Source organism: Spea bombifrons, chromosome 3 (genome assembly GCF_027358695.1).
Source record: "Spea bombifrons isolate aSpeBom1 chromosome 3, aSpeBom1.2.pri, whole genome shotgun sequence".
In the NCBI taxonomy this organism is placed as follows: Eukaryota; Metazoa; Chordata; class Amphibia; order Anura; family Pelobatidae; genus Spea; species Spea bombifrons.
Window position 1 is genome coordinate 3,158,428 of NC_071089.1, and position 17,163 is coordinate 3,175,590.

General features: G+C 43.2%; 1 protein-coding gene across 1 annotated transcript; it reads left to right on the forward strand.

Moving 5' to 3' along the window:
- The first annotated feature begins 14,089 nt into the window (after positions 1-14,089).
- Positions 14,090-15,427, forward strand: LOC128483045 (DNA ligase 1-like). The gene is made up of 2 exons (XM_053459082.1): positions 14,090-14,146; positions 14,472-15,427. Exon 2 carries the CDS (start codon positions 14,564-14,566, stop codon positions 15,425-15,427), a length of 864 nt encoding a protein of 287 aa, XP_053315057.1. The 5' UTR covers positions 14,090-14,146; positions 14,472-14,563.
- Positions 15,428-17,163: the final 1,736 nt, after the last annotated feature.

Below are 17,163 nucleotides of genomic sequence, written 5' to 3' on the forward strand. Positions count from 1 at the left end.
GACACACAAGCGAATCCTGAGCTGGGGCGAATCTCCTAAGTGAGGAGTTACAAGCAAAGAAGGAGAGTATATTTATATCTATTGCAAGGGGAGCACTGTGTTTTGTTTGTTTGTGGTATTCAGAGTAAAGATGTCCTCCATGTTTGACAATGCGGTCAGGTGTACATCTTGCTCAATGTATGCAATCCTTGATCAGCGCTTCGAGGGTGCATATTGCTGTGCGAGATGTGTGCAGGTTGCTCATTTGGAAGCACAAATCCTGAGTCTAGAGGAGCAACTGGCAACACTGAGATCTATTGACAACTTGGAGAGGAGTCTGCTGCTCACTGAGCAAGCTCTCTCGCGGGTAGAGGTGGGGGAGGATAGCGGGATGGAGGTACAGGACAGTCAGGCAGCTAGCTGGGTTACAGTTAGAAGGCGGGGTAGGGGGAAAAGCGCCAGGGAGGCTAGTCCTGATCTAGCACACCCCAACAAGTTTGCCCGGATGGCAGATGAGGGGGATGTTAGTTCAGAGTTAGCAGTACTGCAGCAAGTCACTGCCTCTGACCGCCAGAGCGGTGTCTGCTCCAGTAAGGAGGGAAGGAGGAGCGCAGGGCAGGCCAGACAGGTGCTGGTAGTGGGGGACTCTATTATTAGGGGGACAGACAGGGCAATCTGTCACAAAGACCGGGATCGCCGAACAGTGTGTTGTCTGCCTGGCGCTCGAGTCCGGCACATCGCGGATCAGGTTGACAGATTACTGGGAGGGGCTGGAGAAGACCCAGCTGTCATGGTGCACATTGGCACCAATGACAAAGTAAGAGGTAGGCGGAGTGTCCTTAAAAATGATTTCAGGGACTTAGGTAGCAAGCTCAAGGCAAGGACCTCCAAGGTAGTATTTTCTGAAATATTACCTGTACCACGTGCCACACCAGAGAGGCAGCGGGAGATTAGGGAGCTAAACAAGTGGCTCAGAAGCTGGTGTAGGAAGGAGGGGTTTGGGTTCATGGAGAACTGGGCCGACTTCTCTGTCGGATACAGGCTCTACGGTAGGGACGGGCTGCACCTCAATGGGGAGGGTGCAGCTGTGCTCGGGGAGAAGATGACCAGAAGGGTGGAGGAGTGTTTAAGCTAGGGAAAGGGGGGGAGGGAAACTACAATATAGAAGGGGAAGATAGTATAGATAGAGAGCTGGGGCTTATAAATGTACCTGGGGGTGGAGCGGAGGGAGGGGTTAGAATAGTTAATAGGGATAGGCTTCATAGGAGAAAAAAACCATACACCTCTAAATTGTATGCTTACTAATGCCAGAAGTCTGACCAATAAAACTGGCGAACTGGAGTTAATAATGTCTGTAGAAAATTATGACATAGTGGGTATAACAGAGACATGGTTGGATGATAGCTATGACTGGGCGGTTAACATACAGGGTTATAGTCTATTCAGGAAGGATCGAAAAAAACAAAAAGGGGGAGGAGTTTGCCTTTATGTAAAGTCCAGCCTAAAGGCCACACTGCGGGAGAATATATGTGAGGGAAATGATGATGTGGAGTCATTATGGGTAGAAATATATGGAAAGAAAAATAATAAAATACTGATCGGGGTTTGCTATAAGCCACCAAATATAATTGAAGCAGCAGAAGATCAATTATTAAAGCAAATAAACAAGGCAGCAAATCACAATGAGGTGGTTATTATGGGGGACTTTAACTATCCCGACATAAACTGGGAAACCGAGACCTGGGAATCTCAAAAAGGAAACCGCTTTCTGACTATAAGTAAAGATAATTATCTGTCCCAAATGGTACAGGACCCAACCAGAGGGGGCGCTCTACTGGACTTAATATTAACCAACAGACCTGACAGAGTAACTAATGTGCAGGTCAGAGGGCACCTAGGAAATAGTGATCACAATATAATACATTATAACTTGTCGTTCAATAAGGGAACTCTTAGAGGAGCCACAAGAACTATGAACTTTAGGAAGGCAAAGTTTGATAAACTAAGAGAAGCCCTTAACACTGTAAATTGGGAAAATGCCCTCAACAACAAGAGAACAGACACTAAATGGGAGATTTTTAAAAATATCTTAAATTCTCACTGTGAAAAGTACATACCGTATGGGAATAAAAGAGTCAGGAACAAGAGAAAACCAATGTGGATAAATAGAAATGTAAAGGTGGCAATAAATGGCAAAAAGGCATTTAAGCTACTAAAACAGGAAGGCAGTGAGGAAGCACTAAGAAGCTATCGGGAAAAAAATAAAATATGTAAAAATCAGATAAAAGCAGCAAAAATGGAGACAGAAAGACTCATTGCCAAAGAGAGTAAAACAAACCCCAAAATGTTCTTTAACTATATAAATAGTAAAAAGGTTAAAAATGAAAGCGTTGGCCCCTTAAAAAGTAATGAGGGAGAAGTTATAGACGGGGATCAGGAAAAAGCTAATCTATTAAATATATTCTTCTCTGCTGTATTCACAGAGGAAAATGAAATGCCAGGTAATATACAGCAGGATGAGATAAATGCCCCAGTACATGCCGCCTGTCTAACCCAGGAAGAAGTGCAGCGCCGCCTAAAAATATCAAAATAGACAAATCACCAGATGGCATTCACCCCCGCGTTCTAAGGGAGTTAAGTCATGTAATAGACAGACCCCTATTTCTAATAATCAAGGACTCTATAGTGACCGGGTCTGTTCCCCAGGACTGGCGCATAGCAAATGTTGTGCCAATATTAAAAAAGGGGACAAAAAGTGACCCGGGGAATTATAGGCCGGTTAGTTTAACCTCTGTCGTATGTAAACTGTCTGAGGGTTTCCTAAGAGATGCTATTTTGGAGAATCTCAGTGAAAATAAATGTATGACTCCGTATCAGCATTGGGTTTACAAGGGACCGGTCCGGTCAAACTAACCTGATCAGCTTTTATGAGGAGGTGAGCTCAGGACTGGATCGGGGTGAATCGCTGGATGTCGTATATCTTGATTTTTCCAAAGCCTTTGATACGGTGCCACATAAAAGGCTGGTACATAAAATGAGAATGCTTGGGCTGGGGCAGAATGTGTGTATGGGGGTAAGTAACTGGCTCAGTGATAGGAAACAGAGGGTGGTTATTAATGGTACATACTCTGAGTGGGTGACTGTTACTAGTGGGGTACCACAGGGGTCAGTTTTGGGTCCTATTCGTTTTAATATATTTATTAATGACCTTGTAGAGGGATTGTATAGTAAAGTATCAATCTTTGCAGACGATACTAAGCTCTGTAACGCGGTTAACACAATAGAGGACAGGGCACGATTACAAATGGATCTGCATAGGTTGGAGGCTTGGGCTGGGATGTGGCAGATGAGGTTCAACACAGATAAATGTAAGGTTATGCACATGGGGAAGAAAAATCCAGGCTGGGAATATGTATTAAATGGGAAAACACTGGGGACGACTGACATGGAAAAGGACTTAGGAGTCTTGGTTAACAGTAAATTTACCTGTAGCGACCAGTGTCAGGCAGCTGCTGCTAAGGAAATAATTCTACCACTGTACAAGTCACTAGTCAGACCACACATGGAATACTGTATACAGTACTGGGCACCAGTGTACAAGAAAGATATAGTGGAGCTGGAGAGGGTTCAAAGACGGGCAACCAGAGTAATAAGGGGAATGGAAGGACTACAGTACCCAGAAAGATTATCAGAATTAGGGTTATTTAGTTTGGAAAAAAGACGTCTTAGGGGGGACTTAATAACTATGTATAAATATATAAGGGGGCAGTACAGAGATCACTCCCAGGACCTATTTATACCCAGGACTGTATCTATAACAAGGGGACATCCTCTACGGCTGGAGGAAAGAAGGTTTCTGCACCAGCACAGACGGGGGTTCTTTACAGTAAGAGCGGTGAGACTATGGAACTCTCTGCCAGAGGAAGTGGTAATGGTAAACTCAATAAAAGAGTTTAAAAGGAGCCTGGACGTGTTTCTTGAAAGCAATAATATTACAAGTTATGGATATTAGATTAATAGGGACAGAACGTTGATCCAGGGATTTATTCTGATTGCCATATTTGGAGTCAGGAAGGAATTTTCCCCCTGGTATGGGGCAATTGGCATCTGCTTCATAAGGGTTTTTTGCCTTCCTCTGGATCAACACAGTAGGGACACAATATGTATTTAGGTTGAACTTGATGGACTTTGGTCTTTTTTCAACCTTATGAACTATGTTACTATGTTACTATGTAAAGTCCTCTCCCTTCTCCTCCCCCACCCTTACAAAGCCTGCCTGCACCAATCAGCACCAATCAGTACCTTAACAGTACAGGAGAGATAATTTAATGGGGAGGAATAACCCTGCAGTTCCTGAGAACCGGAAGTGAATATGGCGGTGTTTTGCAGTTGCTTAGCATGAGATCATCTATAGGTTTCCAGCTATACATTTCTCTGTATTTTGTTGTCAGCAATGAGGTCATTTGGTTACGTCAGCAAATCTTGGGGAAACTGAACAACAGAAAGTGTTTCGTGCACCACTGACTCCCATCTGGCGATCGTCCCTCCGGCTGCCGTCAACAAATGAGGTTAAGTTGTGTGATTTATTAGTTTAATGCATCTCAATCTTTTCCATTCCTGCGAGTGACCAAAGAGACCGAACGTGTTTTTTTTGTTCCTTTTATTTGCCAACCTGCCCCCCAGACAGTGGCGACTCTAGAAACAATATATAGGGGGGGCACACAAGATACCACAGTCAAACTGGGGGGGCATTCATAATTTCCAAAAGTAATGTGCTATGGAATTATACTTTTGTTATTGGGCTAAAATAATACTTGATCATTCAACATGGGAAGCCTGAAGCCACAATTGAGTGTGACTAATCCTTGAAATAAATATTATAACACAATAAATAACTTTTCCACTAAATGATTTCAGGGCCTTGAACGTTTTGTCCCCTGAAGTCCCTACAACTTCAGGAGGGCATTTTATCTCTGGATAAATATAAATTAAATAATTCGTACTGTAAGTTAAGTGCCAGGGAACAGATGACAAAACACACACACCAACACAGGCTCTGTCACACCAACACCCAGACACACACATCAGGACAGGCTCTGCCACACCGACAACCAAACACACACATCAGGACAGGCTCTGTCACACCCACATCCAAACATACACACACACACCAGGACAGGCTCTGACACACTGACACCCAAACACACACCCTAGGACAGGCTCTGCCACACTGACAACTGAACACACACACCAGGACAGGCTCTGCCACACCAACACCCAAACACACACCAGGACAGGCTCTGTCACACCAACACCTATACACACACACCCGAGGACAGGCTCTGCTACACTGATAACCAAAAACACACAAAGAGCAGGACACAATCTACGTCACAGACGTCTACATCAGGATGGATTTTTCACACTGCATTGTCGTTTATACCCCCCTTAGTGTTTTTGCCCCTTGTGTATTGATGCCCCTGCTGCCCATATATATATTAATATTAGCCCCAGTTGCCGATAGCAGGTATAGATCAACACATTAACACACAAACCAAGCTTTACATGTATAGATCAACTGATATTCACTTGTGATCTCAGCACTGAAGGTATATATCAAATAAACAGAACCAGACATACAAATCCTGTATTTGCAGGTATACAATAGTATATGAAACGTAGCATTGCAGGTATGGATCAAATAAATACATGGAAACAGCATTGCAGGTATTAATCAACTGAGTAAGACATACAAACACTGTATTTGCATAAGTAATGTATGGAAATATATAGATATGGCTCTACAGAATAACGCAAAAACCCAGCTTTGCAGGTATAGATCAACTGGAATTCACATAAGAACACGTCATTAAAAGGTATATTTAAAACCCCCTAAATTACAGGCATAGATCACAGGTTGCGTCCACACTGCCCACACAGCAATCACACTCCTATCATACCCAGGCAACCAGTAAATGCTGGTACCTAGGCAAGATGGGACTGTGCTTGCTGTGATTGCTGTTAGCAATCACACTCCTATCATGTCAGGTCAGCCAGTACATGATGGTACAGGGTGGCTGTAAGTGATGTGTAGACCCCATACTGCTGGCAGCATCAATACACAAGGGGGCAGCTAGCTAGGTTTCAGCATGTACTGGCTGACTTGGCATGATAGGAGTGTGATTGCTAACAGCAATCAAAGTCCCATTATGCCTAGGTTCCAGCACTTACACATCCAACCAGTAAATGCTGGAACCTAGAAATGATGGGACTGTGATTGCTGTTAGCAATCACACTCCTATAGTGCCAAGTCAGCCACTACATGCTGGTACAGGGTGGCTGTAAGTGATGTGCAGACCCCATACTGCTGGCAGCATCAATGCACAAGGGGGGCAGCTAGCTAGGTTTCAGCATGTACTGGCTGACTTGGCATGATAGGAGTGTGATTGCTAACAGCAATCAAAGTCCCATCATGCCTAGGTTCCAGCACTTACACATCCAACCAGTAAATGCTGGAACCTAGGCATGATGGGACTGTGATTGCTGTTAGCAATCACACTCCTATCATGCCAAGTCAGCCACTACAGGCTGGTACAGGGTGGCTGTATGTGATGTGCAGACCCCATACTGCTGGCAGCATCAATGCACAAAGGGGGCAGCTAGCTAGGTTTCAGCATGGACTGGCTGACTTGGCATGATAGGAGCGTGCTTGCTAACAGCAATCAAAGTCCCATCATGCCTAGGTTCCAGCACTTACACATCCAACCAGTAAATGCTGGAACCTAGACATGATGGGACTGTGATTGCTGTTAGCAATCACACTCCTATCATGCCAAGTCAGCCAGTACATGCTGGTGGCTAACAGCAATCACAGTCCCATCATGCCTAGGTTCCAGCACTTACACATCCAAGCTATCACACACACACACACACACACACACACACACATTCATTCATATACTCATTCATTCACAGATTCATTCCCTCAATCACCCATACTCATTCAAACACCCTCCCCACCCCCTTACCTGCACTGCAGCTCCTCGATGCCGCTCACAGACTTCAGCAGGGGGCGCGGCCTCCCTCTGCGTTCTCTGCTGGCTTCCGCTTCCTCTATGCAGTACAGAAGGCCCTCCCACAGGTAAGTAGCAGGGCTCGAGGTGCGGCCCAAGTAAGATCGGTTGCCCTGGCTGCCGATCTTACGCGGGCCGCACCCTCTCTCTCCTCCACATTAAAAAAATAAATAATAAAAAAAAGACAGGATTTAAAGTCGCATTGCGACTTTATTCCAATTTCGGCAGGGGGGCAACAGGGGGGGCAAGGATTAACCTAGGGGGGGCAATTGCCCCCCTTTGCCCCCCTGTAGCGACGCCACTGCCCCAAGATATGCCTTATATCTCCCTATATATATCTAAAGCTCCGTGCGCAAAATCAATATCAATAGTACATGCCCTATACTCCGGTAACAATACAGCCAATAATATGAATAACTTAAACACTTCCAGCAACTGAAAGGTTAATGGATACCGGGTGGGTTTTCTTTCTTGTAAAAAGTAACAAAGGTAATCAAGCAGAGACTATAATGTATCCAGGGTACTTATCTTCAGTCTTCTATCGCGTGTCAGTCAATGTACAGCTTCTGCAATATTCAATCAATATATGTATGCGATGGGTAAATATATGCCTCTTGACCCCCTATTTGCCACTCTGCCACCCAGGTATGCCTTTTAAACCCCCTATATGCCACTCTGTGTCCCTGTTATTCCTTTTAACCCCTATATGCCACTCTGCCTCCAGCAAGCCCCTATACCCCCCATATGCCACGCTTACCCTCCCCCACCTTACCAGTGCATCCCTCGACTTGTCCCCCGTGCTTCAGATTCTTTGGTGTCATCGCACAGACCTCCACCGGCTGCCGGAGAGATGGATCCGGTTCTCCTGCAGCACTGTGGGGGATCTGGATCTTAGTCTTGTAGTCAGACCTCTGTGTGACGTCTGATTAAAAGACCACCTCGAATATAAGACGATGGTTATTTTTTAGTGCATTTGCTCTGACAAAACCTTGTCTTATAATCTTTTCTTGTAGATTCTCCAATCAATAATGTTACTTGGATCACTAAACACAATAGACCAAGCATACTGTGTGTTCAACTCACCCTACCATTCGTCCCGGCCTTCTCTGCTGGGTCAAGATTTCCAAGTCTCAGCAGCTCACCTACACTCCCTCTGTACTGACCACCACTTATAGATTCTAATGTTTGTCCTTAGTTTAGAAATATCTAATGTTTTCTTTTTGTTTTTTTAGCAATAGCACATTGCTATTTCAAAAGTCTATTTTCCAAATGTGGCCATCCTGTCCCCATGTCCTATTTGGGACATCTTTGCAGGCGGCTACTTCAATTTTTAAGAACTGGGGGAGCGGGGGTAGATAGTGAGAAGTGGGGGAGAGGGTGTAGATAGTGAAAGGGGAGGGAGAGGGGTAGATAGTGGGGTAGCTAGTGAGAAGTGGGGGAGAGGGTGTAGATAGTGAGAAGGGAGGGAGAGGCGTATATAGTGGGGTAGATAGTGAGAAGTGGGGGAGAGGGTGTAGATAGTGAGAAGGGAGGGAGAGGGGTATATAGTGGGGTAAATAGATAGAAGTGGGGGAGAGGGTGTAGAAAGTGAGAAGGGAGGGAGGGGGTAGCTAGAGAGAGGGGGTGATCTATACCTGCATTGCTGGGTTTGCGTGTTATTCTGTTGCTCTTTACCTGCGATGCTCTGTTTCTATACATTATTATTGTATGCCTGCAAATACAGGATTTGTCGCTCTATCTACAAACACGTTCCAGGCTGCTGTTTGTCTGCATGATGCCGCAGTATATGATGGCGCTATATAAATCAGTAACATCGCACATTGTACAGCGCTGCAGCATATGATGGCGCTATATATATATATCACTCAGTAATATCACACATTGTACTGCGCCGCAGTATATGATGGCGCTATATAAATCAGTAACAGCACACATTGTACTGCGCTGCAGCATTTGATGGCGCTATATATATATATATATCACTCAGTAATATCACATATTGTACAGCGCTGCACCATATGATGGCGCTATTTAAATTAATAAGATCACATTGTACTGCGCTGCAGTATATGATGGCGCTATATAAATCAGTAACAGCACACATTGTCCAGCCCTGCAGCATATGATGGCGCTATATATATATATATCACTCAGTAATATCACACGTTGTACAGCACTGCACCATATAACGGCGCTATATCAATCAGTAACATCAGACATTTTACAGCGCTGCAGCATATGATGGCGCTATTTACATAAAAAAGAACACATTGTACAGCGCTGCAGTATATGATGGCGCTTTATATATATATCACTCAGTAATATCACACATTGTACAGCGCTGCAGCATATGATGGCGCTATATAAATCAGTAATATCACACATTGTACAGCGCTGCAGCATATGATGGCGCTATATAAATCAGTAACATCACACCTTGTACAGCGCTGCAGTATATGATGGCGCTATATCAATCATTATATATCAATCAGTAATATCAGACATTGTACTGCGCCACAGCATATAGCAGCGCTATATCAATCAGTATATATCAATCTGTAATATCACAATTTGTACAGCGCTATAGTATATGATGGCGCTATATAAATCAGTTACATCACACATTGTACAGCGCTGCAGCATATGATGTAGCTATTTAAATTAATAAGAACACATTGTACTGCGCTGTAGTATATGATGGCGCTATATAAATCAGTAACATTGCACATTGCACAGCGCTGCAGTATATGATGGCGCTATATATATATATCACTCAGTAATATCACACATTGTACAGCGCTGCAGCATATGATGGCGCTATATAAATCAGTAACATCACACCTTGTACAGCGCTGCAGCATTTGATGGCGCTATTTAAATGAAAAGCAACACATTGTACAGCGCTGTAGCATATGATGGTGCTATATAAATCAGTAATATCACACATTGTACAGCGCTGCAGTATGTGATGGCGCTATATCAATCAGTATATATCAATCAGTAATATCACACATTGTACTGCGCCACAGCATATAGCAGCGCTATATCAATCAGTATATATCAATCTGTAATATCACAATTTGTACAGCGCTATAGTATATGATGGTGCTATATAAATCAGTAACATCAGACATTGTACAGCGCTGCAGCATATAATGGCGCTATTTAAATTAATAGGAACACATTGTACAGCGCTGCAGCATATGATGGCGCTATATCAATCAGTATATATCAATCAATAATATCACACATCCTTCCCTTCATTCTCAGTTTGGTGTTATTATAATGAATATATACTGCTCACAGCGCCCAGCAATAGACTCCGATCCGGCCGGAAAACACCTTAACCCCTTAAGGACAATAGGGGTTATTACTCGTAGTATATTGTGGGACAATGGCTATTTTACAATTTTTCGGTGTTCCTGTTTAGCTGTGATTTTCTTCTTTCTCATTTCATGCTCCCACACATATTATATATTGTTTTTTTCAGGACAAACAGGGCTTTCTTTAGATACCATTAATTTTATCATATCATCTAATTTACTATAAAAAAAATGATAAAATATGGGGATTTTTTGTTAAAAAATTACTTTTTCTCACTTTTTAAACAAAAAACTTTTACTCATCTGCAAAAACGAATGAAAAAACCTGCTAAATAGATTCTACTATTTGTCCTGAGTTTAGAAATACCCAATGTTTTTATGTTTTTTTGCTTTTTTCTGCACGTTATGGGGCAATAAGTACAGGTAGCGTTTTGCTATTTCAAAACCTTTTTTTCCAAATCTGGTAATTCTTCCCCCCATGTGCCATTTCGGGTATCTTTGAAGCCGGCCAATGCAATTTACCCCATCAAGTCATATATTTTTAAAAACTTGACCCCCCAAGGTATTTCACATGCTGGTAATTTAACCCTTTCCATGCACTAATTTTACCACCAGCCTTTGTGAAACTTTATGGTAGTAAATTTTTTTGTATTTTTTTCACACACGTTGTACTTCAGGTATAAATTTATCGCTCCTGGTATATGTCCGTGTCACACAACACCCCAATATGTGTTCAGTAACATCTCCTGAGCGCAGCGATACCCCACATGCATGGGTTTGTTGGGTTATTTGGGAGGTAAAAGGCCGCCTTTGTGAGGTGTGTATTTTTTGGCCATTTAGACATCTGATCCTACTGCCCCCATGTCCATATTTGGGACACCTTTGAACCCGGCCAATTCAATTTATCCCATCCACTCATGCATTTTTTAATACGAGACACCCTATGGGCATTTGTAATGCCAATATTTTAACTCTTTCCATGCTGGAATTTTTGTAAAGATAAAGAATTTTAGGACTTGCTTATTAATTTTTTTTTTTTTTTTTTTTTGGTGACTGGGGATTTTTATGTTACCATATTATTTTTATTTTTTTTAAACATTTTTTTACATTTTTTTTTAAATTTTTTTTTTTTTTTTTTTACTAATCACTCATTAGTGAGCTGGGCTCCATTGACCTTGCATGGTTGGATGCAGTACCTGCATTCAACCTGCAGGAGGAGCTGGAGAGTTCACAAGAGGGTCTGGATAGACCCTCTATGAACTCATATCTATTGTTAATGCCATCCTGTGAATGACGGCAACGTCATTTACAGGATGGCACTTGTGGTTGCTCCTCGGAGCAATCACAAGGTGATCGGGGTAGGGGGTAGTGTTGCTGATATGCCTCGATATCGAGGCATGTCAGTAACACCGTTTATGCTTAGGAAGCGATTCAGATCGCTTCCTAAGCTGTTTTAGCCGGGCGCCGCCGCGATCTTTCATGATCGGTGCGGCGGCGGCCATTTTTCTTCCGGGGAGGGCTGCCAAGGGCTGCCCTCCCCGGATCCACGGTCAGCCTCACTTGGGAGGCTTCCGTGGATGCTGCAAACACCGCCGATCGCGGCGAAAACGCGGCGATGCAGCTATTTAACGGCAGCCCGTACATGTACGGGCATTGTCGTTAACCCGTTGCACGGCAACCCCGTACATGTACGTGGATTGTCGTTAAGGGGTTAAAGGTTTCTTCTATCTTTACTAGATTTTTATTTTGTATCAAAAGTGTTTTTGTAACATTGCAAACGTACAAAATTGTCTCATTACCTTGAGATCACGGAACACGATGATGTCATGTCTTCATTGTGACATCACAGGTGCAGTACACAGATACAGCACATCACAGAGCAGAAGGACACTTCTACTGTAGACTCCTAACAGAGAAGATGCGGATCGTAGTAGCTTTGCTATTTGCTATTTGCTGTTTGACTTCTGAGACTTTTCCTGTTCCGCGCCCGAAAGGTAAAGAATCCGAATAACTCGAGATCCGGATAAAACTGGGGAATATCGGCTTTCTGGGTTCTGGGTTCCCGGTGACCGCAGCAGATCAGCGGCAAATGTTTCCATGAACTATTTCTTGCTAGCGGTTATATTGTTGAGTAAAAACAGCGGTATAATTCTCTTTGTATCAGTAGCTGCCGGAATCGCTGCCCTGCAGCTGCACTCGAGGCGGTTTGGTAGAAAAATATCAGTTAAATCCGTTAGAAATCCAATGAAAACCGGGCTCTCCACCTTACAATGGACAGCATATGATATTTAGAAATGTTTTTGGGACACAAAGGAATTGCGCGTCTCTTCCTGACTGCACTGAAACCGCGTGATTTATTTGGGTTATTCGTAGGATTTGTTATCAGCTTTAAAACACTAAAACCCACAAAAGAATGAGATCCAGTAAGTCCGCTGATAGGATCTGCATCTATAGTACATCTTATTCATTTTATGAGAAGGAAGCTAATCTGCCTGGCGGGAACGTGGTCCGGCCTTAATATTCATGCAATCCAGAAAGTCTCTACCCCAAAAAGTCAAATGATATTCCTGCATTTCCTAAACACAGAAAGCGTAAGGTTCCTATGAATGAAGAAGTTCGTTGGCCGTTGATGACCCCGGTGTTGTTTTTTTTTTTGCAGGGACAGACGGGGATTTCCAGCCACGAGAATCCAACCCAACATCTAATGGTAAGATACAGACGCCTCTCAGATGGGCATCCATGCTTCAGAAGCGTGTGATCCGTGTTATGTGTGTATGTGTACGATGCACACGCATGATTTCATTACCCGTGAGAAAGATGAAATGTTGAATATTAGATAAGAGAGGTTACAGTATCCGCTCCTCATGTAACTGTCATTTGGGGCTGGCTTTATCTGTAACTCGGGGATAATAGAAAGATATTGTATAGAGAACATGCAGCTAACGCTCCTTTTTCCTGTTTATGTCACAAAGGATCTCTGGCGATCGGAGGATTCCGTTCACTGATTACACGAATGGCGCAATCAGGTACGCTATGTGTTTTCTTTTAACATTAATGATAACCGTATGGAATAGCAAACTACACAATAATAGCAAATGCTCTCATAGTGGAGTAACTGGAGCCGGAAAAAGAAACGCGTCATTTCTAACTCCTCTACACTAAGATAGAAGCGCAGCGTTAGAGATAAAAGACGTTCTATTAATGCCTTCGGGGAGAGGAAGGTCTGGAAGCGACAATGTGTCCTACTTTCAGAAGAGGACAGAAATGACCATTTTCTCGGATCTCGTTTAGTAGCAGATCCTATTTTTCTTTAAGCTTTAATATAGAAATCTGTCTGTGTGTTATATACATATGTATTTATCTCCACATTCTTCTCGTGCTAAGAAATATTTTTGCTCTCTCTACAGTTTATTCACGACCGGTGTTGAGGATCGTGCAGAACGCATTCTTCTGTGTTACATGCGCGGTGGTCGCCGGACTGGTGGTCTATTTCTACGTAAAGTAAGTTATACAAATTGTTGGAAATTCAAATGCTGCGGAGAGACATCCAACGCAACGCACTATATAAAAAATGACCAAACAGCATGTATACTATACACGGGGAGAAACCCCCCGATGCTGCTGGAATCCATTTCTTCCTTAACGGGGTTTATTATTCTTATTTTAGGTTTCGCCGTTGTAGACAACAAAAAAACATTTCTGAACGGTATGCAGGAGAAACTGGACTGAGACCACCGGATGAAGAGTCCCTCCGCTTCTTAACTTCCTTGGGTAACATATATCAACAATAATGAATAATAGAAAGAGTATAAGTTTATTTTGACCGTATGATGTCATCAAACTTGGACTTTTAAAATTCATTGCTGGAACTTAACTCACCCGTCTTAAAAAGAAATGATTTCACAATATAAATAGAATATCAATTATTTGCTACTGTTAAAAAAAAGAAAAATAAGGTTGAAAGTCACATTATAGGAAAGAGTTCTTTGAAACTTGGGAATCATAGGGTTTTTACGTTTTTTATGTACACGTTGTCATGGGACTATCTATAACATATTAACTGATTTGCTTTCTTTTATTTTTTGTTTTTTTCTAGTAAGTCCATCAATTTCCAGTCTCCAAGAACAGGAGAGTGAAGAAAGCATTGAAAGGAAACCGAAAACATCCAGCAGTTTCTTTCAGAACTTGATGGCATTGTCAGGAAGAGAGCACACTGACAGAAGGAAAAAGAAGATTTATGATGAAGAGAAGGGTGGAGAGGAGAGTGAAGAGGAGGAATGGGAGAGAATGAAGAGAAAGAAGTACTATAAGGAAAAGGAGGACTATAAAGAAAAGGAGGAATGTGAGACAATGGAGACAGAAAAGGAGAGGAAGAAAAGGGAGAAAAGGGAGAGAAAAGAGGAAAAGGAGGACAGGAAGGAAAGGGAAAAATGGAAGAGAAAAGATGAAAAGGAGGAAAAGAAGTACGGGAGGAAAAGGGAGGAAAGGGAGAGAAAAGATGAAAAGGAGGAAAAGAAGGAAAAGGAGAAATGGGAGAGAAAGGATAAGAAGGAGGAAAAGAAGGAAAAGGAGAAAAGGGAGAGAAGGGATAAAAAGGAGGAGAAGAAGGAAAAGGAAAAAAAGGAGAAAAGGGAGGGAAAGGACAAAAAGAAGGAAATGAAGGAAAAAGAGAGAAGGGAGAAAAAGAAGAAAATGAAGGAAAAGAAGGAAAAGGAGAAAAAGGAGAGAAAGGAGCAAATGGAGAAAAAGAAGGTAGTGAAGGAAAAAGAGAAAAGGGAGAAAAAACATACAATGAAGGAAAAGAAAAAAAGGGAGAAAAAGGAGAGAAAGGAGCGAATGGAGAAAAGGAAAAAAGAGCTGAAAGAAAAAAGCATCAAAGAGATGAAAAAGATGCGAAACAAGGTGAAAGCAGAATCTAAGAAAGCCAAAGCCAAACTTCAACGCGAAAAGCGGAAATTGAAGTCAAAGGCAAAAATGAAAATGAAGAAAATGAAGAAAATGAAGAAACCTAAATTGAACATCGCAAAAAAACTGAAAAAATTTAGGAAATGAAAGTCATGGAGGGCAAAGCAAACAGACTCTAAACTTGACTATGGTTTCCTAATCATCAAGGAAGCCAGAATCTCGTTTTAATGATGCCCGGCCCACATGCCAACTCTTCATTTCACTTCATTTACCCCCTTTCTCCAGTTGGATAATTCTCCATGAACTCTTCATTTCACTTGATTTACCCCCTTTCTCCGGTTGGATCATTCTCCATGAACTCTTCATTTCACTTGATTTACCCCCTTTCTCCGGTTGGATAATTCTCCATGAACTCTCCATTTCACTTGATTTACCCCATTTCTCCGGTTGGATAATTCTCCATGAACTCTCGGACTGCTATCATTTGGAGAGTTTTCTATCCCAGCAGCGCTCCCTAAGCCGACCTCCTTCCATTCGCTCGATAATCTTGTATGTGGCTCCGGATCACCTGCTTTCACACAATCTGAATAAATCACATCCACTGAAACTCTCTGTTCTGGGTTTTACTCAACACTTCATAGAAAGCAACTAATTTCGTCCGGCATGATCTCTGCTTCATAAACCTGAGTTAAATAATAATAAATAGTTTTTTTTTCTCGAATATTATCCCTTAACCGGCTTCCAAAATGTCCCCGCTACTGCTGGGTCTTTAACCACCTTGCTGAGATTTTGGTCTGTATTGTTAACGCTTCTGCTTTACCCCAAGTGGTTAAGTACCAGAGGGTATATACTAGACTTGTGCATTCGTCTTCGGGCGAACATGGAAACGAACACGAAGAGTGCGTTTTCGTGTTCGTTCCGAAGACACGCCGAAGAGAAGACGGCGGCAGTAAAACGTAGGCGAAGACGAAGACACACACCACGAAGATCTTCGTGATTGTCTTCGTCTTCGTCTACCATTCCCCCCCTTCATCTTACCTTGTCTTCGCGGCTTCGCGGCATCGCGGCAGTTCCCGGAAGTGGAAATCCGCAGGTTCGCCGTCATGGGTTACAGGGCAGTGCGAATGAGCCTATTGGTCGCCTACAGGGACCTCCTCTGGCATCAACCAATTGGTTGATGCCAGAGAAAGACCCTGCAGGTGACCAATAGGCTCACTCGCACGGTCTTTGTAGCCCCTGACAGCGAACCTATGGATTTCCGCTCCCGTTAACCCCTTCGATGCTGCGTTATCTAACACAGCATCGAAGGGGTTAACGGGAGCGGAAATCCATAGGTTAAAGGGCCGTGCAAGCGACCAATAGGCTCACTTGCACGGCCCCTTAACCCTTTAAAATAAAGTTAACCCCTAACTAATTGAACAGGGAGGGAGACCAGTGGCATCGGCAGTGCCGATGCCACTGGTCTCCCTCCCTGTTCAATTAGTTAAATGTCCGTACGAGCGACTTTATTGGTCGCTCGTACGGACATTTAACCCGGCACAGACTAACTAATTGAACAGGGAGGGAGACCAGTGGCATCGGTCTCCCTCTCTGTTCAATTAGTTAAAGACCAGTGGCATCGGCAGGGCAAGTTGCAGCTGCAACTTACCCTGCCGATGCCACTGGTCTCCCTCCCTGCACAGAGTTAAATGTCCGTACGAGCGACTTTATTGGTCGCTCGTACGGACATTTAACCCCGCACGGACTAACTAATTGAACAGGGAGGGAGACCAGTGGCATCGGTCTCCCTCCCTGTTCAATTAGTTAAAGACCAGTGGCATCGGCAGGGCAAGTTGCAGCTGCAACTTACCCTGCCGATGCCACTGGTCTCCCTCCCTGTACAG